The sequence below is a fragment of the Notamacropus eugenii genome, chromosome 2, assembly GCF_028372415.1.
Source record: "Notamacropus eugenii isolate mMacEug1 chromosome 2, mMacEug1.pri_v2, whole genome shotgun sequence".
NCBI classification, from domain to species: domain Eukaryota; kingdom Metazoa; phylum Chordata; class Mammalia; order Diprotodontia; family Macropodidae; genus Notamacropus; species Notamacropus eugenii.
In genome coordinates this window covers 380,109,701-380,127,878 of record NC_092873.1, presented here as the reverse complement: position 1 = coordinate 380,127,878, position 18,178 = coordinate 380,109,701, and the positions used below count along the sequence as shown (strand labels likewise).

Genomic DNA, 18,178 nt, shown 5'->3' with positions numbered 1-18,178 from the left:
GACCAAATCTGGATTCTAATGAGAGCTCTTTGGACCAGTGTTATGTTGGGTCCAGTTCGGGGCTCCTCATCTTAAGGGGAAACTCTGACAGGCAAGAATGAGTCTCGACGAGGAGTGGGGAACCTATGGCCACATGCGTGGCCTTCTAGGTCTTTGGGAGCAGCCTTTTGACTCAGCCCAAGTTTTACAGAACAAATCCTTTTATCAAGGTGATTTGTTCTGTGAAGTTTGGATTCAGTCAAAGGGCCACACTTGAGGGCCTACAGGGTCACATGTGGCTCTTGAGGCTCCAGGTTCCCCACCCTTAAGGATGGGGTAGTCTAGAGATTGTGTGATACAAAGATTGACTGAATGTACTCCAGAGATTTTAACCTGGAAAAAATGAAGACCCAGAGTAGACATAATACCTATCATCAAGTATTTGAAAAAGGTTTATGGTGAAGAAAGGTTAGACTAGTTTTACTTGGTCCCAAAGGGCAAAAATAGAAGTAGTAGCCTGAAGGCACAGAAATACTTTTAGATTTAGGCCTAATGTTGGGAGGGGAAACTTCCTGGCACTTAAAGCCATGCAGAAGACAAATGAGCTGCTTTGAGGGGTTACCCTCTCTGAAGGTGTTCAAGGACAGACTGAATGACCGCTTGGGGATGAGGATTAAGGGAGTCCTGCTCAAATACAGATAGAACTGGACAACATTTTATCTGACTTCCACCTCTGAAATTCTGAGATTCTCAGACTTTGGACAAGACTCTTATCTGTGGGTCTTTTTTTTCCTGATCTGTAAAAGAAAGGGATTAGACTAGGTGGTTTCTCCCTTCCAGCTACCTCTAACATTCTAGGAATCTGTGAATAAATACTGGTAAAGGGTCAGTTCTGAACCTTTGCCAACTTCCCTTGAGCATCCTTCCTCACTCTGAGGAAAGGGAGTGTGGTATTAAGGATTTTTCTATCTTGTCATGGGTGACAAAGGAATTGGGGAGAAAGGAATGGAAACAACCGCCTGGGCTTTCAATTCCTTACTTTTAAAAGTTGAATGCCTTTCTTCCCCTCCTTCCCCCCACTCTAGGCATTATTAAAAGGCCTTGAATGTTCTTTCTCAAAGAGTCAAGTAGGAACAGGTAGAAAGACAGAGATGCAAAAAAGAGGTACAGAGAGACATAAGAAAGGTAAAGAAATGACAGGTGAGATGGAGATAAAAAGGAAGAAGAAAGAGCAAATTTTTTTTTTAAAGTAGAATTAGTAGGCCCCAAAGAAGTACCAATGGCAAAAGTAAAATTTGCTTTTATTTCCAACCAGGACAAGTGTCATTTCCAACCTCCAAACATCTCTGCCTGGAGAGTTCTTAGCAACCACACCTGACCTTAGGGCATCATCATCTTTGGCTCCTATTCTGGCTTTCATCCAAGTCTCATAGCAGTGCATCCTAGCTTGGAACTTCTTGCCTTTGAATGCCTTTTTTTTCCTTTGGATTCTGACTAGTATAGCCATACCTGCAGATGTATCTCGGAAATGAAGTCATTTTCCAGAGGTGATTAGATGGCCTGCCAAAATGACTCTGCTCCTTTTGAGCCCATATATTCATTCTCTTACTCCAGAAGAACATAGAATTCTGCTGGGTTGGATATGATCTTTGAGTCATGGATGGCCTATGTGGCCTGAAGGTTTGGAAGTTCATTTTACCTTCAGTATTACTGTCATTTGCCCTTGACCCCTGAGTCTTGGCAGTCTTATTCCTCTTTCACTTTTGTGGCACAGGAGGAATGGGTGGGGTGATATCTTTTGCCTGGGGGTAATCTAAGAGTGAGGGTTGAGGCCTCACCCTGTCCAGCCACCATACTTAAATATGCCTTCTTTTAAGTTAGGGTGGCATGTTGCAATGGAAAGAGACCTAGACTGGGGGGTCAGAATTTACTAAACTGGAGGTCAGGGTGACCTGGTTTCAAATCTCAACCCTGTTACTTAATATATAGATGACCTTAGGCAAGTCATTTCCCATCTTAAAAGGTCAGTTTCCTCATTTGCAAAATTAGGGAGTTAGTTGGGTTAGTTGAACTCTAAAGTCTCTTCCAGGTCTGAAACATCTGTTATCCTTGTGAGAAGGACTAAGTAGCATTAGAAGAAGCCTGAGATCACTGGAAACTTCAGGTCACACTACTTCCTGCATATGGGTACTAGGCAAAGGATACATATAAGGGCCATGAAAAATAATGATAATAATGATTGCTCTTGTGGTGTTTACCATTTTAGGGGAACAATACAGTTACATGTAATGGCTAAAGAATTTTAAACACAATTTAGAACATACAAGGCATTAACTTCATGAAATAAATAGGTTTCTGAAAAATTGAAAAATGAATAATTTTAAATGCACTAGACTTGATTGTGTTCGCCCTTCGTTGCTGAAGAAGACCATACCATCAGAGAAATGATGACATGACTTGCATGTGACTGTTTTGAGTGAGGGAGGTCTGTGCAGGTCACCAGCCTCACTTCTCCAGAGCCATCCGAATCCAGTGACCAGATATTCATCAGGATGACTGGAGATGACCCAGGATGCGCTGGGAGACCTTGGGCCCTTTAGGCCAAGGTCTTCGTAGGTACCCACTTAGGGTGGGGTAATGCCCATTCATTGAATAGGTCTGTTTAAGAAGTAGCCAGGCATGACGCCTTTAATGAGACCAAGAAAAAGAAAGATCAGGTTGAAAGGGAAACAGTAACAGTTACTATTGATAATCACTCTAAAGCCAGGAGGGTACAGAAGAGCCTTTATGCAGAGGCCCATTGGTGTCAGAGTGCAGTAGGTTTAAGGTTTTGGGAAAGGAAAAGACAGGGCAGGACAAGACAGCAAGAAGGGAAGGGAAAGGGAAAGGAAAAGAAAGGAAAGGAAACTAGCCAGTAAAACCCAAGTCAACTGGGCATCTTTTGGCCATCCAAATTTACCTTCCTTTGGCAAGGAGGAGGAGAAAGGGAGGCAGACAGGAGGGGAGGAGATGAGTTACCCAGCTAGCTGAGTACCCATTCACTCAGCTGCATCTACTCACAGAATTGTGTTTGTCTTTTGTTGCTGAAGTGACTGGAGGAATCCACTGTTTAGGTGGATCCCATGTTGAAAACTTTTGTTAAGCAAAAATTGCTAGAACCACAGAATGTTAAAACTGGGCAGAATCTTCTTATTTAACCCCCTTACAAATATATAAACTAAGGCTTAGGATTTCCTGTCATTAGGAGTTGAGTAGAGATTGCAGCACCTACCTGCCATATAGTAGTAGGCACTTAATAAATGCTTATTGAGTCATTGCTGAAGGTCATGCGCAGATTCAGGACCAAAACGGATTCCCTTTTTGTAAAACAGCGCTTATCTGATGAGTTTTCTAAATATGGGTTGTTCATTTACGATTTACTTAAAGAGTGGGACATAACCGTGATACGAATTAAGTGCTGGGACACATTATATTATAAAGGTGTGATCAGAGCCAAGTGAAGCCAAACTTCCTGAAGAAGAACATTTTGAACCAAGCTTGCAAGGAGTGCTAAGGATATGAAGTGAAGGTCATCTCGGCAGGGGAATGGCTTGTGGAAAAGCTTGAAGCTGGTTATTGGCCACCAGGATGGGAGATGGAGAGGTTAGAGGGGAGTTGGTCAGCAAATTGACCTTAGGAAATGAAATGAAGATGACCCAATTAGTTGGCTGGCTGAAGGACTTTGAAAGCTGGGTAGAGAAGCTCAAAATGGAGGTTGTGGGTAATAGTCACTGATACTGGTTTTTGAAGGGGGATGGAACACTTACTGTGTTTGACAGTCAGGCACTGGGGAAGAAGAGAATGGGTGAGTGAAAAAGTTTTTTACAGTGGTCTTGTCTTGACTGTCAACATAGCCTGGATCTTTGCCAAGGTTGTAGATCAAAGTCTATGATATAGTAAAGTTGTCCAAGAGATATGATTTTGTATTTAGATCTCCCCATGCCTCCTTAGGCTCCTAAGGGAGGATGGAGAAGAATGGTTAAGAGGAAAGCTTTCTCAGTTCAACCAGGAACCCCAGAGGCCTGACCTCTAGCCCATGTTACCAGTCACTGCCCCATTCCCAAATTTCACTCTCATTTTGCATTGCTTTGACTGAAAGATCAAATTATTTGCCATCTTCATTCAAGTCTCAAAATCAATAATTATTGGAAACAGGCCCAGACATGATACTCCTCCTTTCCCTACATACCCCCACACTTAAAAGTTCTTCATTCCTCCATGGCCTCACAGAAGCAGTTGTCATGGTAATGAGAGTGGGGTCTCCAGTCCTACAGAGCTCTTTTCTGAAGAGGGGCAGATTCCATAGCTGAATGAGCCCTGTTCCTTGGGGCTTTCACCCTTTTCCTTCTCTCTCCTGGCTAGGCAAACTTCCTGGAAGATAAGACAGATATGGGAAAATCAGAAGGAAGTAGTCCATAATCCAAAGGGATATTACATTCAGCTACAGAAGGCAATAGACTGGTCAACCAGCTCATATCAAGATTGCTTGAAATAATGATAATTATGAGAACTCAAATTTATGGCTCATTTTAGTTTCAAGGTGGTTTCCTCAAGACAATTCTTTGAAAGAAGCTAGGCAGGCAGTAGACTCCAAAGATTTGGGTAGTGGGGTCAAAAAAAGGATCCAGAAGGATCCTTTTTAGGTTCTCAAGCAATACGGTGATTTGGAAAGTATCCCTCAGTTGGTGTGCTGCTAAAATTTGATTTTTGGCTGTCCTTTTCACTAAATGTCTATGCTAGGTCCTTTCCTTTTATCTTCCTATATCATCCCTCTCTGGCAGTTCATAACCTGGTCTAACCTGGTAGGTAGGTATAGATGTAGAGGTAGAGGTACAGATACCTCATTTATTTTTCTCTCCATTCCCTACCTTCTAGATGCCAAGTCCTGAATGTCCACCCATTTGGATGTCCCACCAGAGCCTCAAACTTAGTATGTCCAAAATGGAACTTAAATCCTCCCACCAAACAGAGCTGCTCCTCCTCTTTCTGAACAGGGTGCTGCCAGCTAAACCTTAAAATTTTAATTCTCTTTAACTTACTTTTGCCACCCCTATCCAACTGGCTACCTGTAGTCCTAGAATTAGAGTTGGAAGGGACCTCCAGTCTTCTCTCATTTTGCTGATGAGGAAACTGAGGATCAGGCAGACTTCTTGCCCAAGGTCATTCAAATAGTAGAGGCAAGATTGGAATCCATGCCTTCTGGCTGCAGAGATATTGCCTTTTCTGTTGTACTATGCCACTCCTGTCTCTGTTCTCCTCTCAAACGTTTCCCAGTTATCTCCTCCATTCAGTTTCCATGACCGGCATCCTGGTTCATATTCTCATTTCTCATCTGAAAGATTGCAACAGCCTCCTGACAAGTCTCCCTGCCTCCAATCTCCCTCTCATCCCACACACCAGTCAGCTAGATAACTATTTTGAAAGTGGGCTCTGATACCATCACTCTCCTATGAAAAACCTTCTATCTCTTCACTGCCTACCAAATAGTGCCCATGTTCCTAAGCCTAGCATACAAAGTCCTTTGTGGAATGGTATATCTCCTGCTGTTAACTGGTTGACTGGTTAAACAAACCAGTCAAGATGAACTACTCACTCTTCTCAAAACTTCTGCCTGTACAACCTCCCCTTTTCAAGATGTTTCAAGAGTAGTAGACTAGTTGTGCTTACTATACGCATCACCTTGGACAAATCACTTAACCTTCCTGGCTTCAGATTCCTTGATTGCCAAATGAGGGGACTAGACTAGCTGGCCTCAGAAGACCCTTCCAGCTGCAGATCTATGACACTATGAAATGACTTCTAAAAGTCCCCCCCCCACTCAAAAATCCTATAATTCTAAAGTGCTGCCTTCATCCTTCACCCCCATCTCTGTTTATCAAAATTTAAGATAGTTCAGATGTTACCTCCATGAAATATTCCCTGATTTCCACAGATGTGGCCTCATTTTTACTCTGAATCCCGTGGTACTTTCTACCTCTCATGCCATTTATAACACTGTACTGGGAAAAGCTACAAGAAACCTGAATTTGCATGCCATTTTTGAAACCGACTTGATTACCCTGTACAAGTCATTGAAATTCTCAGAGCTTCAGTTTTTTTCACCCATAAAATGGGATGAATAAGTTTCATAGCCTAAGTTCCTAAGTTCTCTATGAGGAAAGTGGTTGGCAGGGGTGTATAGAAGTCAGCTCATACCCTACGAGTGTTAAATTTTCGTTTACATGTTGGAAATAGGCAACTGGTACAAATCAGGACTTGACATTATTTGGTTGATTGTCTTGACTTAAGAAAGTGATGAAGAAAATGTTAAGAATGCACATTAAACTTAAAAATGGCTAGTATGTGAGAGCTGTTTTTAAACATTTGCCTGCACACCACTGGTTTGGTGAATCTTAGAGTACTTGCTATACAATGTGAACAATAATAGTATTGTTATATGTAAACGCATATTACAATGGTTATTTATAGTTACATATATATATAGTTATATATTACCTTAAATTCCTTACTAGTTAAAGTTCTTGACATCAGATACTATATCCAAGAGTACATGTAGAGAACAAGGTGGTAAGAAGACTGGAGCCGTGTTGGGAGGCTAATTTATGAAGAGCTTTGAAAGGATTTTGTGTTTTATCCTGGCAGCAATTGGGAGCCACTGGACTTTATTAAGTGGGGTGGGGGTCAGGGTGTTAAAGGACTTTTCTGATGAAGGAAAATCACTTTGATAGCTAAACTGAGGACGGACTGTAGTGGGGAAAGAGACCTCAGGTGGCCAGACCCCACCAGATGGTGGGTCTTCACCAAAATGACAACTAAGGGCTTTAATTAAGACTATGCTTTATTAGGATGTTAAAGGAAATAGGAATGTGTATGCACTCAGGATAGACACGAGAGATATCCCCAAGCGTCTGAAGCCATGTCACATTAAAGAGAGATTGGATTTGTTCCCCGATGGCTCTAGAGGGCAGAAGTGGAGCAGCTGATAGAAAGCAGAGGCAAATACAGGATTGCTATCGGGACAAATTTAGCCAAGCTGGACGAAGACCAGACTGCTCTCCATCCTCAGAAATCTGCAGGCAAAGGCTGGATAACCACTTGGGGCGAGGATTCTTCCGCAACTGTCTGTACCTATACATGTCCGTGTCGACGTATGCACACATGCATGCATGTGTGTGTGTATGCATGGACGTACGCACGCTGGGAAGCCCCTTCCAGTCTGACATTCCGTGGCTTTATGGTTCATGAACAGAGGAGGTACACACGCCCCGCCCCCCGCCGCGGAGCCAATCAAAATACGTTTTGGGGTGGTTTTTTTTTTTTTTTTGCATATGTTAATTAAGGCCGCTCTGAAAAGGAAGCAAAAGAAGAGGCAGTTTTATTTGTCTTCAAGGATGGACAAATCCATGCATGTATTCTAGTTTTGTTTTGGGGACAATAAAACGGAAGCCCAGGCACTGCCTTGCGTGGCTTAACGTGAACCCAAGTCTTTGGCTCTAAAATCGGTGCTCTTTCCATGGTACCACGACGAGCAGCATTTTGATTGGTAGAGAAGGGAGGATTTCCCCGATTCCAAGGCTGGTGACCCACAGCAAGCTGCTGGGATATCGGCGGAGGGGCGAGGACGAATATGTGCAGAGGCGGTCCTACCCGAAACAGGATTTTTCCTGTAAGGTGAGGGTAGCCCTCGGCGAAGATGGGGCCAGCGGTAGAACTACAATCCCCACAAAACATCGCGTGGGAGGACTTCCTTCCACCTAGCGGCTTCCGGCGGAAGTTGGTTTTGCTGTCCTCCCGGCGCTGACTCTGTCTTCCGGTTCTGGTGGCGCTGAAGTGGGTTTAGTGTACACGCGGTGAGACCCGACCCTCGGGACGGGACGGGACGGGGTGGGGTTGAGTGGGGTAGGGGGAGGCGTGGGGACGCACGACGCGGCTCCGTCTTTCTCCTTCCGTGGGCCAGCTCAGCTGCTGCGGCCCACGGGGGTCTGGGGGAGGGGGAGGAGACACGTCGACCAGACAGCCCCTGCAGCCACGAAGGCAGTGGGCACCGGGAGCAGCGGGGAGAGGGGACGGCGGCTGGGACGGGCTCTGGGAGTCAGGAAAGGGGTGGCATGGGGACTGGGGGGGGGGGTGAAGATGGTACGAGGAGGGTCGAGGGCGGGAAGTGGTGGAAATAGGAGGAGTGGTCGCAAGTGTAGCGACGGAAGCAGGGAGGCTGTTAATTCCTAGGGATGGACTTTGTGGTGGGAACAGCAGTTCTCAAACATCCAGACTATCCCCCTCGTCCCCTCCCACTCCCCTAAAAGGTGCGGAGGGCATCCCGTCCTGCGGCATTCTTATCCCTCGGCCTGCCTTACTTTCGCCTGCTACGGGCATCAAGATGCTGAGGCTTCTCTCCTGACTTAGTGGTTTGAGGTTTGCCAAGTGCTTTCTTCCTAACGGCCCCTTGAGTTAGGGAGGGTATTACTGTCTCCATTTTACCGATGAGGAAACTAGTTCCAAAAGGGTTATGCGATTTTACCACAGCCACAAATGTAGGAGGTGTCAGAACTGGGACTCACCCCAGATATTCTGAGAGTCTTAAGATCAGATCCCCTAGAAACTGGGTAGTAATGCATTCACATACCTCGGACAACCCTCCATTCTGTCCACTTGCAGGCTGTCTCCCTTTCGCCCATCCCTCAGTCAAAAAGTTAGTTGAACAGTTGTTCCAGCCTGTTTCCTATTTAAGGAATTTAGGAAAGCAATAATTGGTTGGGGGAAAACCTTGACTTTTGTTATCATCAAGTGTAGTTGATAGAATAATCCCCTAAGTATCTCAGATGTGGTACATTAGAAGTCCTACTGTAGAAGGTGCTGGGCCTTAGGATCCTAGATGTAGGGATGGAAAGAATCTCAGAATCCATCTAGGCTAGCTCCTTCCTCTTACATAGGAGCAGTCTGTGACCCAGGGAAGTTAAGAATTTGGCCAAGATCACACAGGTAGTAAACATCAGAGATATAATATGAATGCATCCTCTGGCTCCGGACTCAATTCTCTTTTCACTATGCCACAGTGCTTTGGTGAGTGCAAAGAGATAGATGGCTATAGAGTTTTTTTTTCTGGAGAGAGGCCGAGGAGGGTGACTCTGGCTCTAGAGGTCTGGTGATTGGATCTTGATCCCTCAATTCAGTCTAAGTAGCTAATGGTCCTGTCTCACTCCAAAGATGAGGCTGTTGGTGTTTGCGGTGTTGTGTCTGTTCTCTGCTGCGCAAAGTGAAGAAGGGGCCAGGCTTCTGGCTTCTAAGTCGCTGCTGAATAGATATGCTGTGGAAGGAAAGGACCTGACCTTGCAATACAACATCTACAATGTCGGCTCAAGGTAATAAACTAGATCCCAGAAGAGTTTTCTGGATCTTCAGATTTCTAGTTGGTTACAGTAGACATTCAGAGAAGATGTAGAGAAATGATATCTTAAAGGTGTGGTATGGGACTCTAACACCAGTTAAATAAGAAAACACATGCAGACTCTCCCGGGTTGGAATTAAGGAGAATCTTACTCCACAGGGTAGAATTCAGTTCAGATTAATGAACATTTATTAAACGTATACTATCTGCAAGTTATTTTACTAGCCCCTAGTGATACAAAGTGAAAACTAGTTCCTTCTCTACTGGAAGAAAGTAACTTTACCTAAGGGCCATCTTCAATTTTTAAGAAAGCTAAAAGGAAAGGATAAAGAAACATGGTATAATTATTCATCTAGTCTTGCAACCTCAGTGTAATTCTCAATTGCTCACTCTCTCCACACATTCAGTTCATTTCTAAGTCCTGTTGTTTCTGCCTTCACAACATCTTTCCCACATGCCCCCTTCTTTCCACTCATACAACTACCACTCAAGTTCAAGCCCTGATCATCTGATGTTCATTGCATTAGACTTCTAATTGGTCTCCCCAATTCAGGTGTCTCTCCCCTCCAGTATATCTTCCACTCAGCTACTAAAGTGATTTTCCTTCAAGTCTTACAGTATTAACATCCCACCCACCCCCATACACAATGAGATCCAGTTGCTCCCTGTTGCCTATTTGGCATCTAAAGTTCTTCATAACCTGGCTTCTTTGTACCATTCTAGGTTTCTTATGCTGTACTTTCCTTATCATCCAGCCTTACTATCTGTCTTCCCTGTCTGGAAGACTCTCCCTCCTCACCTCTACCTCTTAGTTTCAGTTACTTCCTTCGAAGCTTATTCACTTCCAATCTTGCTTTCTGTTTGATGCCTTTCCTCTGAGACAACCTCCCAAGTATCCTGTACGTATCTTTTTGTGCCTAGTAGTTGTTGCTGTTTATATATTGTTCCCCCGTTGAGAACTGGGACTGTTTTTACCTCTCTTTGTATCATCTCCTTCCCACCCACCCCTCAGCACCCCAGTGCTTAGCACAATTCCTGACATATGTAAGCAGTTATGGTCATTCGAACTTTATGCACTTTTAAGAATGAGTTGCCTCTTGTTACTTGCTGAAGTTATGTACAATCTCTTCTATTATTTATATGTCATATTTCTCCTTCACATGCACATTCTTTATAGAGGAAAAATGGAAATCAGAAAAAATCCAGGCCCTCTTTCTTCTAGAAGTTTCTTAGCTTGGGGTCTTTGTTCCTTATTGTTGATATTTTTAAATGAATTTATTTATTTTTAGTTTTCAACATTCACTTCCATAAGATTTTGAGTTTTAAATTTTCTCTCCCACCCCTAATCCCCTCTCCAAGACAGCATGCATTGTGATATAGGCTCTACGTATATATGTATATATGCATTCATATTAATCATATTTTTACTTTTTGTTTTTAAAAACATTTTGATATCTTTCGATACATGTTAATTGGTTTCCTTTGTACATTTCCCTGTATTTTATTTCTTGAATTTAGAAACATGATTCTGAGAAGGTGTCCATGACACCCCCACACACACACACAAAAAGGTTAAGAATCTCTGTTCTAGAAGTTTTAGCATGTCTCTGAGCCATATTGTTGTGTCTCCCCTACAGAAGATTTTGAATCCAAGGGGAGCAGCTTTGAAGTTTTTTCAGTTGTCTTAACTTTGCTGTTCCCTAACCCTTTTTGTATCTCTTCTCTTTTTTAGTGCAGCCCTAGATGTGGAATTATCTGATGATTCTTTTCCCCCAGAAGACTTTGGTATTGTTTCAGGAATGCTCAATGTCAAATGGGACCGAATTGCTCCGTATCCTGCTGATGTTTCTTATTGTGTTTTAGTCAGATAAAGGCTGGTGCAGGGAATATAGGGGAAAGGAGACAGATGGCAGTCATGGGAGTAATGCAACCTTGCATCATTTTATAGTAGTTAACAGCTAGAGGCTAGGACAGGATAAGGGATGGATTGAAACTGCAGTAAGGGTAATTTAGGTTAAACGTTAGGAAGGATTCTGTGTTGTCTGGGAGATAAGATTTTAATACAAATTACATACAAACTCTTCTGATGCTTTTATGATTAGGATAGGGATATCTGGGATTGTTTTAGATACCATCCTCTTGAAAATGAGGTCTATTAATCTTACTTCATTAGTTGGACTTGAATTGGATGTCTCCTCTCTCCCCCTCTCCAAAGTATAAGAGGAAATACACAGACGAAATCATAACATTATAAGTAAATACTCCTCCTTTACAGCATATCACCCCTAAAATAGTTCTTGTTCTCTAAGTTTACTTCCAAACTTAGGCTGGGTATCCATAAACCTTTTAGGCTTTGATTATAAGAATAAGACCTCTCCATTGAACAGTGAACAGTACTTGTTTTTTCATTCATTTATTGTTAGAGGTGTGAAATCTTACACATATACTTTATGGTAGGTAATGATTGAGGCAGGAGGATGAACTAGAAAGTTACTGCACTTTGGACTATAGGATCCATTCCATGAGTCTCCTTGACTTTTGAGCCAGAGCCAGCAATGTTTCCCATACTGTGGTCCTGCGCCCCCTCAAGGCAGGCTATTTTAACTTTACCTCTGCAACCATCACATATCTTGCCCAGGAAGAAGGGCCAGTGGTGGTAAGTTGTTTTGACATTTTGGTGAGAGTGAGAGGTGGGCGAGTAAATAGTAAGATGTCCAGATGTGGCTCTGATCTTCAAAATTTCCTTGACCCAGCCCCATTTCAGTAAGCTGTCCTTTAAAAGTAGCATTTCTATTCTGCTTCTGACTTCATATTGCAAAGAATATATATCTAAATTTTGAGGGAAAGTAGAAGTAATGTGAAAGGGGTTTAGAAGCCTTGATTCAAAGAAGGTTTTAAATTCTGAAGGCTCGGAAGATAACATTCTGAAGTCATAGAGGGAGGGTATACTGGCATTTCTGTCCCTATTCTTCCTCTCGATTCCTATTGCTACCACCTTAGTTCAGGCCCTTATCACCTAGTATCTGGATTAGTGCAATAGCATCTTAGTCAATAATCCACTGCTTTTTTAGTTTGCCCTTCCCTTCAAGTTTATTCTCCTTCACTGATAAATTGGCCTAATGCCCAATTTTATCAGGGTAGTCTCCTGCTTAAGAATGTACAATGACTCCCTGTTGCTTATTACATCAAATTAAAATTTGCCTGACATTCAAAAGGCCTTCATAGTCCAACTGTGACCTTAGCTCTCCAGCCTTATCTCCTATTTCTTCACATAAATTCCTTTGAGAGCAGAGTGTACATTTTCTGTATTTCTCTTATATCTCTCATATTAAAGGGCACATAGTACATGCTTAATAATTATTGATTGATGTTCAAAGTAAGCTGACGTAATTGAAAAGTGGGATCTTGCCCAACTTGCTGAGTGCAGAGTGGGGCAAGGATTTGCCTAGAGTCATCCAGAAAATTAGATGAAATCAAGGAATACTGTTTCTAGTACAGTCTCCAAATCTGTTTTACATTTCAGTTCTTCCAGATAGTGAGTTAATTGACTAGACTCTTAACAGTTGTCTTCAGAGCCAAAATAAAGTCTCAAGTGCCACCCCTTTAGCAAAGTTGTTTGCAGTGTGCTCCAAACTTTGCCTTTTCTCTAGGAGAATGGAATGTGAATTAGGCCTTGCCCTTTCTTTAACAGCTTGTATTTGTATATTGGCTTATATTTTCAAAGTGAGTTTACATTCATTTTCTCATTCGAAACATTTAAAAGTCCTGTGAGATAGGGCAAGTAGTACAGAGATTATTACCCTGATTTGTCAGATGAGGGAACTGAGGCCCACAGAGATTAAGTGACTTGCCCAAGATCACACAGCTTCAGGCCACTGGTGATAATCCTTTTCACAATCTCAAAGTGGATCCATATGGCCCTAATCAGGTCTGCATGGCCATTTTTCGACCTTGTTTTCCTTTAAAGGCAATTTTTTTAGATGCAGAGCTTAAAGGGCAGTAGAAGAGCTGGAATTGGAAGCCTAGAACTGACTTCTGATTCATTATCATTCTTCCTCCCAGGAGAAGTAATCTAGCCCCTTTCCAGGCCTAAATCATTCTTCACCATATGTTTCTCTCCCAAATCTCTGACCCTGGGCCCTGGACAGCAACATCCCTTTGATAGAGTCATTACCTATGGGAGATGAGTACCCAGATTGGTTGGGAATGCCCTTTTTAGAAAAGGTGAATTCAGATGTGTGCTATGATATATTCTCTGTTCATGTTTTCAGGTTGGCTTTACCAGTGCCCCCGGGCAGGGAGGAATTCTGGCACAGCGAGAATTTGATAGGAGATTCTCTCCCCATTTTGTAAGTTTCACAATGACTCTTTCCACACATTTTCTTTGCCCTGGCATGAGAAGACGTCCAACTTTGGCCATGGGTTCCCCCATAGTATAGTTCCCCAAACTCATTATTAGAATCCCTCTCTTGAATTGATTCTTGCTTGGTCTCGGATGTAATATAACCACCAAGACTCTTATAGACTTTATTGTGCTTGGAAATTTAGAATTTAACTCCTAGAACCAAGAAGCTGCCCTTTTCTTCTTCGTTGGGCAGTCTGTGGTTTTAGAATTCTGGATCCTGTAAGAGATTTAATGCTTTATGGAGAATGTGGAATGATATCCCCTTCCTTAGAGTTCTTCAAGGCCTCATTGTGCTGTGGAAGTGACTCTTGAGTTCTCCAAGCCTGTGCCAATGTAGCATAGTTTCTAGGAGGTTCCAGCATGCTATTAAAGTTTCCCAGTGAGGCACAAGTGTACTGGGTCTGTTGCCCAAGGACCAGCTCATCTGAGAATGCTCTTGTTATTAGAACGCTGACCAGAGGGTGACATATTTTTGGCCATAATGATGCATGAAGAATGTTTATTGAGTGCAGGGCTTGCGGCCTGCATTATTGGTCACCACACTTGGTAAATCACAGCTTCTGGAAGCATTGAGGCAGAAAGATTAAAACTTTAGAGAATGGTAGCTGTGTGCAGAAGCTCCAGAAGGAACAAAACCGGTGCAGTGGAGCCTGGAGACTGGAGGGCTGGCGGATTTCACCCAACTTCCTCATGGTGAAAATTGGTTTTTTCATTTCTTTGTATCCCTGGCACAGAGCATATTGCCAAGCGCATAGTAGGCAATTAAAATTACGTAATGATTGACTAACTATGGGAAAGACTTTTATTGAGGAGAGGTGGAAGTTAGAAATCAGAAAGTCTTCTATTAGAGCCATGGCAACAGAGCTAAGGAGTTAGGGGGTAGTGGCAACATCACTTCAGAGGTCTTTCACAAGAGCCACAATTTCTCCAGTAACTGAGGTTGTAATAGATGTAGTGTGACAGATACAGAGCACAAGATGTCCTCCAAAGAGGCCAACCTGAGGCCCCAGCTGCAATAGCCTGAGAAGCTTTCTGCTCAAGACTGGTTTGACAGTTGACTTAATCTGCTCTGTTCCTGTTAGAGGCATCTTCTCTTAATTCAGGTTCTAAGACTTCTGTTTTCTTGTATAGCTGGACTGGGCAGCATTTGGTGTGATGACCCTTCCTTCCATTGGAATTCCCCTGCTGCTATGGTACTCAAGCAAGAGAAAATATGACACACCCAAGACCAAGAAGAATTGAGTGTGCATCCTCCCCTCCCAAGAAATCCAGGTGCTTTCCAGACTCCAAAGGACATCTCAAAATGCAATCTCTTCCCTTAGTCCTTCACCACCTTCTCCATGGCCGTGCTCTCACACAGCAAAGGAACAGGCCTCGGGGCCCAAGAGAGCCTCCTCGGTGCAGTTTGGAAGCCATCTGTTGGGTTTTTATATGAACAGAAACACCCCAGCATTGACCTTGAGCCCAAGTGGCCTTCTCCTCACTTTGGGGCTGCTTGGTGCAAAGTTGGCAATGAGGACTTTCTCAGGGTTTCAAAAGGGGGGACTTCAGAGGCTGCCTGACTGCCTCTGGAAAGAGGAAATCAGAGCCACAAGTCTCTTGGAAGCCTCCTGGTTTGGGGGCAGGGAAGTGCTTACTGAAATGGGTTTTCTAATAAAAACAAACTCCACCTCAAATTATGTGTCTTCCCTTTCCCCAGCTTGGTGACCTCAGCAACCATTACAGACCCTGAAAATGTGCTGTTAGCCAAGCTGAGCTGCTAGTGCCTGGAGCTGTGGATCCTCATCCCAATGAGATTTTTCCTCTCCAGAATCCTCCCTCAGCTTTTACTTTCTTCCTTGTTCTCTCTTATCACTTGCTCCTGTTTTTCCTTTTTTGTCATTAGTCCCCGCTCCTCTAGACAGAGAAGTGAGTATGTATGATGGTCTAGACATCAGCTAACCACAGATGCTGAGCTTTGTTCTCTCAGATGTGATTTAATTTTAACTGGTTACCTGCTCAGTGAAAAGTTAAAAGGATGATAGCTTTGTTTCCTGTTTCCCCAACTGTTTCTAAATCCTTTTATCCAAGACTTGATCTTCCTGAGTTTTGATTCATTTGTAATGCCTCATTGCTCTGAGCTGGGGCCAGGAAAAAGTCTTGAAGCCCCCTGGGTTAGCATACTGTTATCTTCAGCCTAGGGTAAAAAAGTGACAGAGAAGCTGGTTTTTGCTGTAGCAGCAAAGTGGGGAGAAGCCACCCCAGCTTGATTCTGTCCAACCCAGGAATGCCGTGGTCCGAGAACAACCTCCCAGGCGGGAGGGAAACCCAACAAAAACCCGCATTGTTCCCGCCACTGAATTTCCCAGTTTAGATTCTGCTCCCCCTCTCCCCTGCTCAACCGGTTTAACCTTTCACTCACCCAGCAACTCACCCAGTCTCTCAACTCTGAAACTCAGGAAGGATGAAAAGGACTTGGAGGCAGCGGGAGGCCGGGAATGGAATAGCTCTTCACCAGCTCACCTCCCTCTTCCGGGGGTTGCAGCTTGGACACCCTAGGAATGGCCAGGTCAGAGGGCATGCATGGATTTGGTTTTTACAGTTGGTATCTTGGTTCTTCAGTTAACCAACAGAGAAAAACAACAAATTTTGGAGCTTCCCAGAAAATGGGGAGGCTGGGAGATGGTTAGAGGAGAATGACAAAAAGTGAGTTTAGTGCAACAGAAAAGGAGAGAAGAAGGGTAGCTTTGGGGTCTTGATAGGGCTGAAGGAAGAATGTTCATGGTCCCTAAGTCTGAAAGAAGAGGGAATAATCTGCTGTTTGCTATCCTCAGAGGACATACTGAGGTATGGAAGGAAGATAGAATTCTGGTTAGACATTTAGAGCAGGTTTCCTGGCGCATGGAAACATTTCTAACGTTGAATCAGTCAGAATTAGATGTACTTTCTTGCCTAAAAACCTTTCCTTGAAGAGCTCAAAGTACCTTGTAACTTAACTCGTCCTAGACAGAAAAGAGATGATAAAAAGGGAATTGAAGGCATATGACTGGGAGTGGGGGCAGTCGGGAGGAAAGTCGCCATTCAGTGGCATAGAGACATTTCATCTCTTGGAAAAGTCAGCTTCCTCAGAGTCAGAGTGGAATTTAAAACTCCCTTGAGTGGTGAGGTAAAGCACCTAAGAGTCTCTAAAATCTATAGACAGAACAACTTAGCTCAAATTCTTGGCGTTTGGTCTGAGCTCTCAAAACTACTCGAGATTGTTTGAGGTGGAAGAAGGCAGGAAGCAACTCTTATTCACACCTGGAGTCATCCTGGTGAGATTTGAATCCTGATTTCTTGAGAGATGGGAGCTTGGAGAGGAGGGAAGGGTTAACATAGTGCCTCTCCTTGTACAAGGTGGGGGCCATAAGTAATGGGCCCCCTCCCTAAAAGGTGATGCAGCCAGCAGCCCATCTCTAGCATTTTCTCGGACTCCATCCTTATACATCATCCATCCTTTCATTTGGCATCTCCTCACCCACACCAACGCTGGTATCAGGAGGAGAGAGGTCCAAGGCCCTCCACCCTCTTTGTTTACTGAGTTTTGGAGCCGTGTCTAATCGGGGGTAAAAGAGAAATATGGACAAAACTTTACAAGGAGCTAGAAGTGCTGGGAGGTGATCTTCAAGTGGTGATGGACACCAGCCAGTTGGATATAAAAAATACCAGACCTGGGAGACTGGGGTTTAGTCCTAACTCCCTCTAACTATGATCTTAGACAAAACACTTAGCTTCTCTGTGCTGGAGTTTTCTCATCTATCAAATAAGAATGTTGCTCCGCCCAGAACACTGCAATTCTGTCCACCTCCTGTCCAAGTCAGTAAGATGAGGCAGGAGCTTTTCTTTGTGACTGTTGCCTAGGAATCAATCACTATTGCCTACCTCCCACCCCCAGATCTCACTTGTGGTCCAGTGAGAGAAGCAAGAGGACTCCATATCAGGCTCCCACTGTTCCCTCCCCCCAGAAAAACTTGTCCAAAATGTGCCTGGGGTGGGGCTGGGGGAGTGAGTCAGCCCCTTGGAGAGGTTGTTATCAGGGAGGGGAGCTAGCTCAACATCCTCCCTACAGTATCCACAACAAGCTATGTGACCATGCACTAGGTCAATCTTAATTCCTGTTGGCTGGAACTAGTGCCCTTCCCAGATACAGCAGCCCCAGCTACTGCTCCTCCCTGTGTTTTTCCTTTAAATGATGAAAGCACAATCTTTCCCCTCCACTAGCCATAATGTCTCTCTTAAAAGGACAGGTAGGGCCAGAGGCATGTGTCTCTACCCTATTGAAGTCTTGCCTGTGGTTGAGCTGTGAGATACTGAAGTGGCTCCCTTCCCTAAAGTCACCACTTCTAATCCCA

General features: G+C 43.7%; 1 protein-coding gene across 1 annotated transcript; it reads left to right on the top strand.

Moving 5' to 3' along the window:
- Window positions 1-6,999: 6,999 nt before the first annotated feature.
- Window positions 7,000-15,484, top strand: SSR2 (signal sequence receptor subunit 2). The gene is made up of 6 exons (XM_072637841.1): window positions 7,000-7,868; window positions 9,223-9,377; window positions 11,136-11,234; window positions 11,951-12,059; window positions 13,675-13,752; window positions 14,940-15,484. Exons 2-6 carry the CDS (start codon window positions 9,223-9,225, stop codon window positions 15,048-15,050), a joined length of 552 nt encoding a protein of 183 aa, XP_072493942.1. The 5' UTR covers window positions 7,000-7,868; the 3' UTR covers window positions 15,051-15,484.
- The last annotated feature ends 2,694 nt before the right edge of the window (window positions 15,485-18,178 follow it).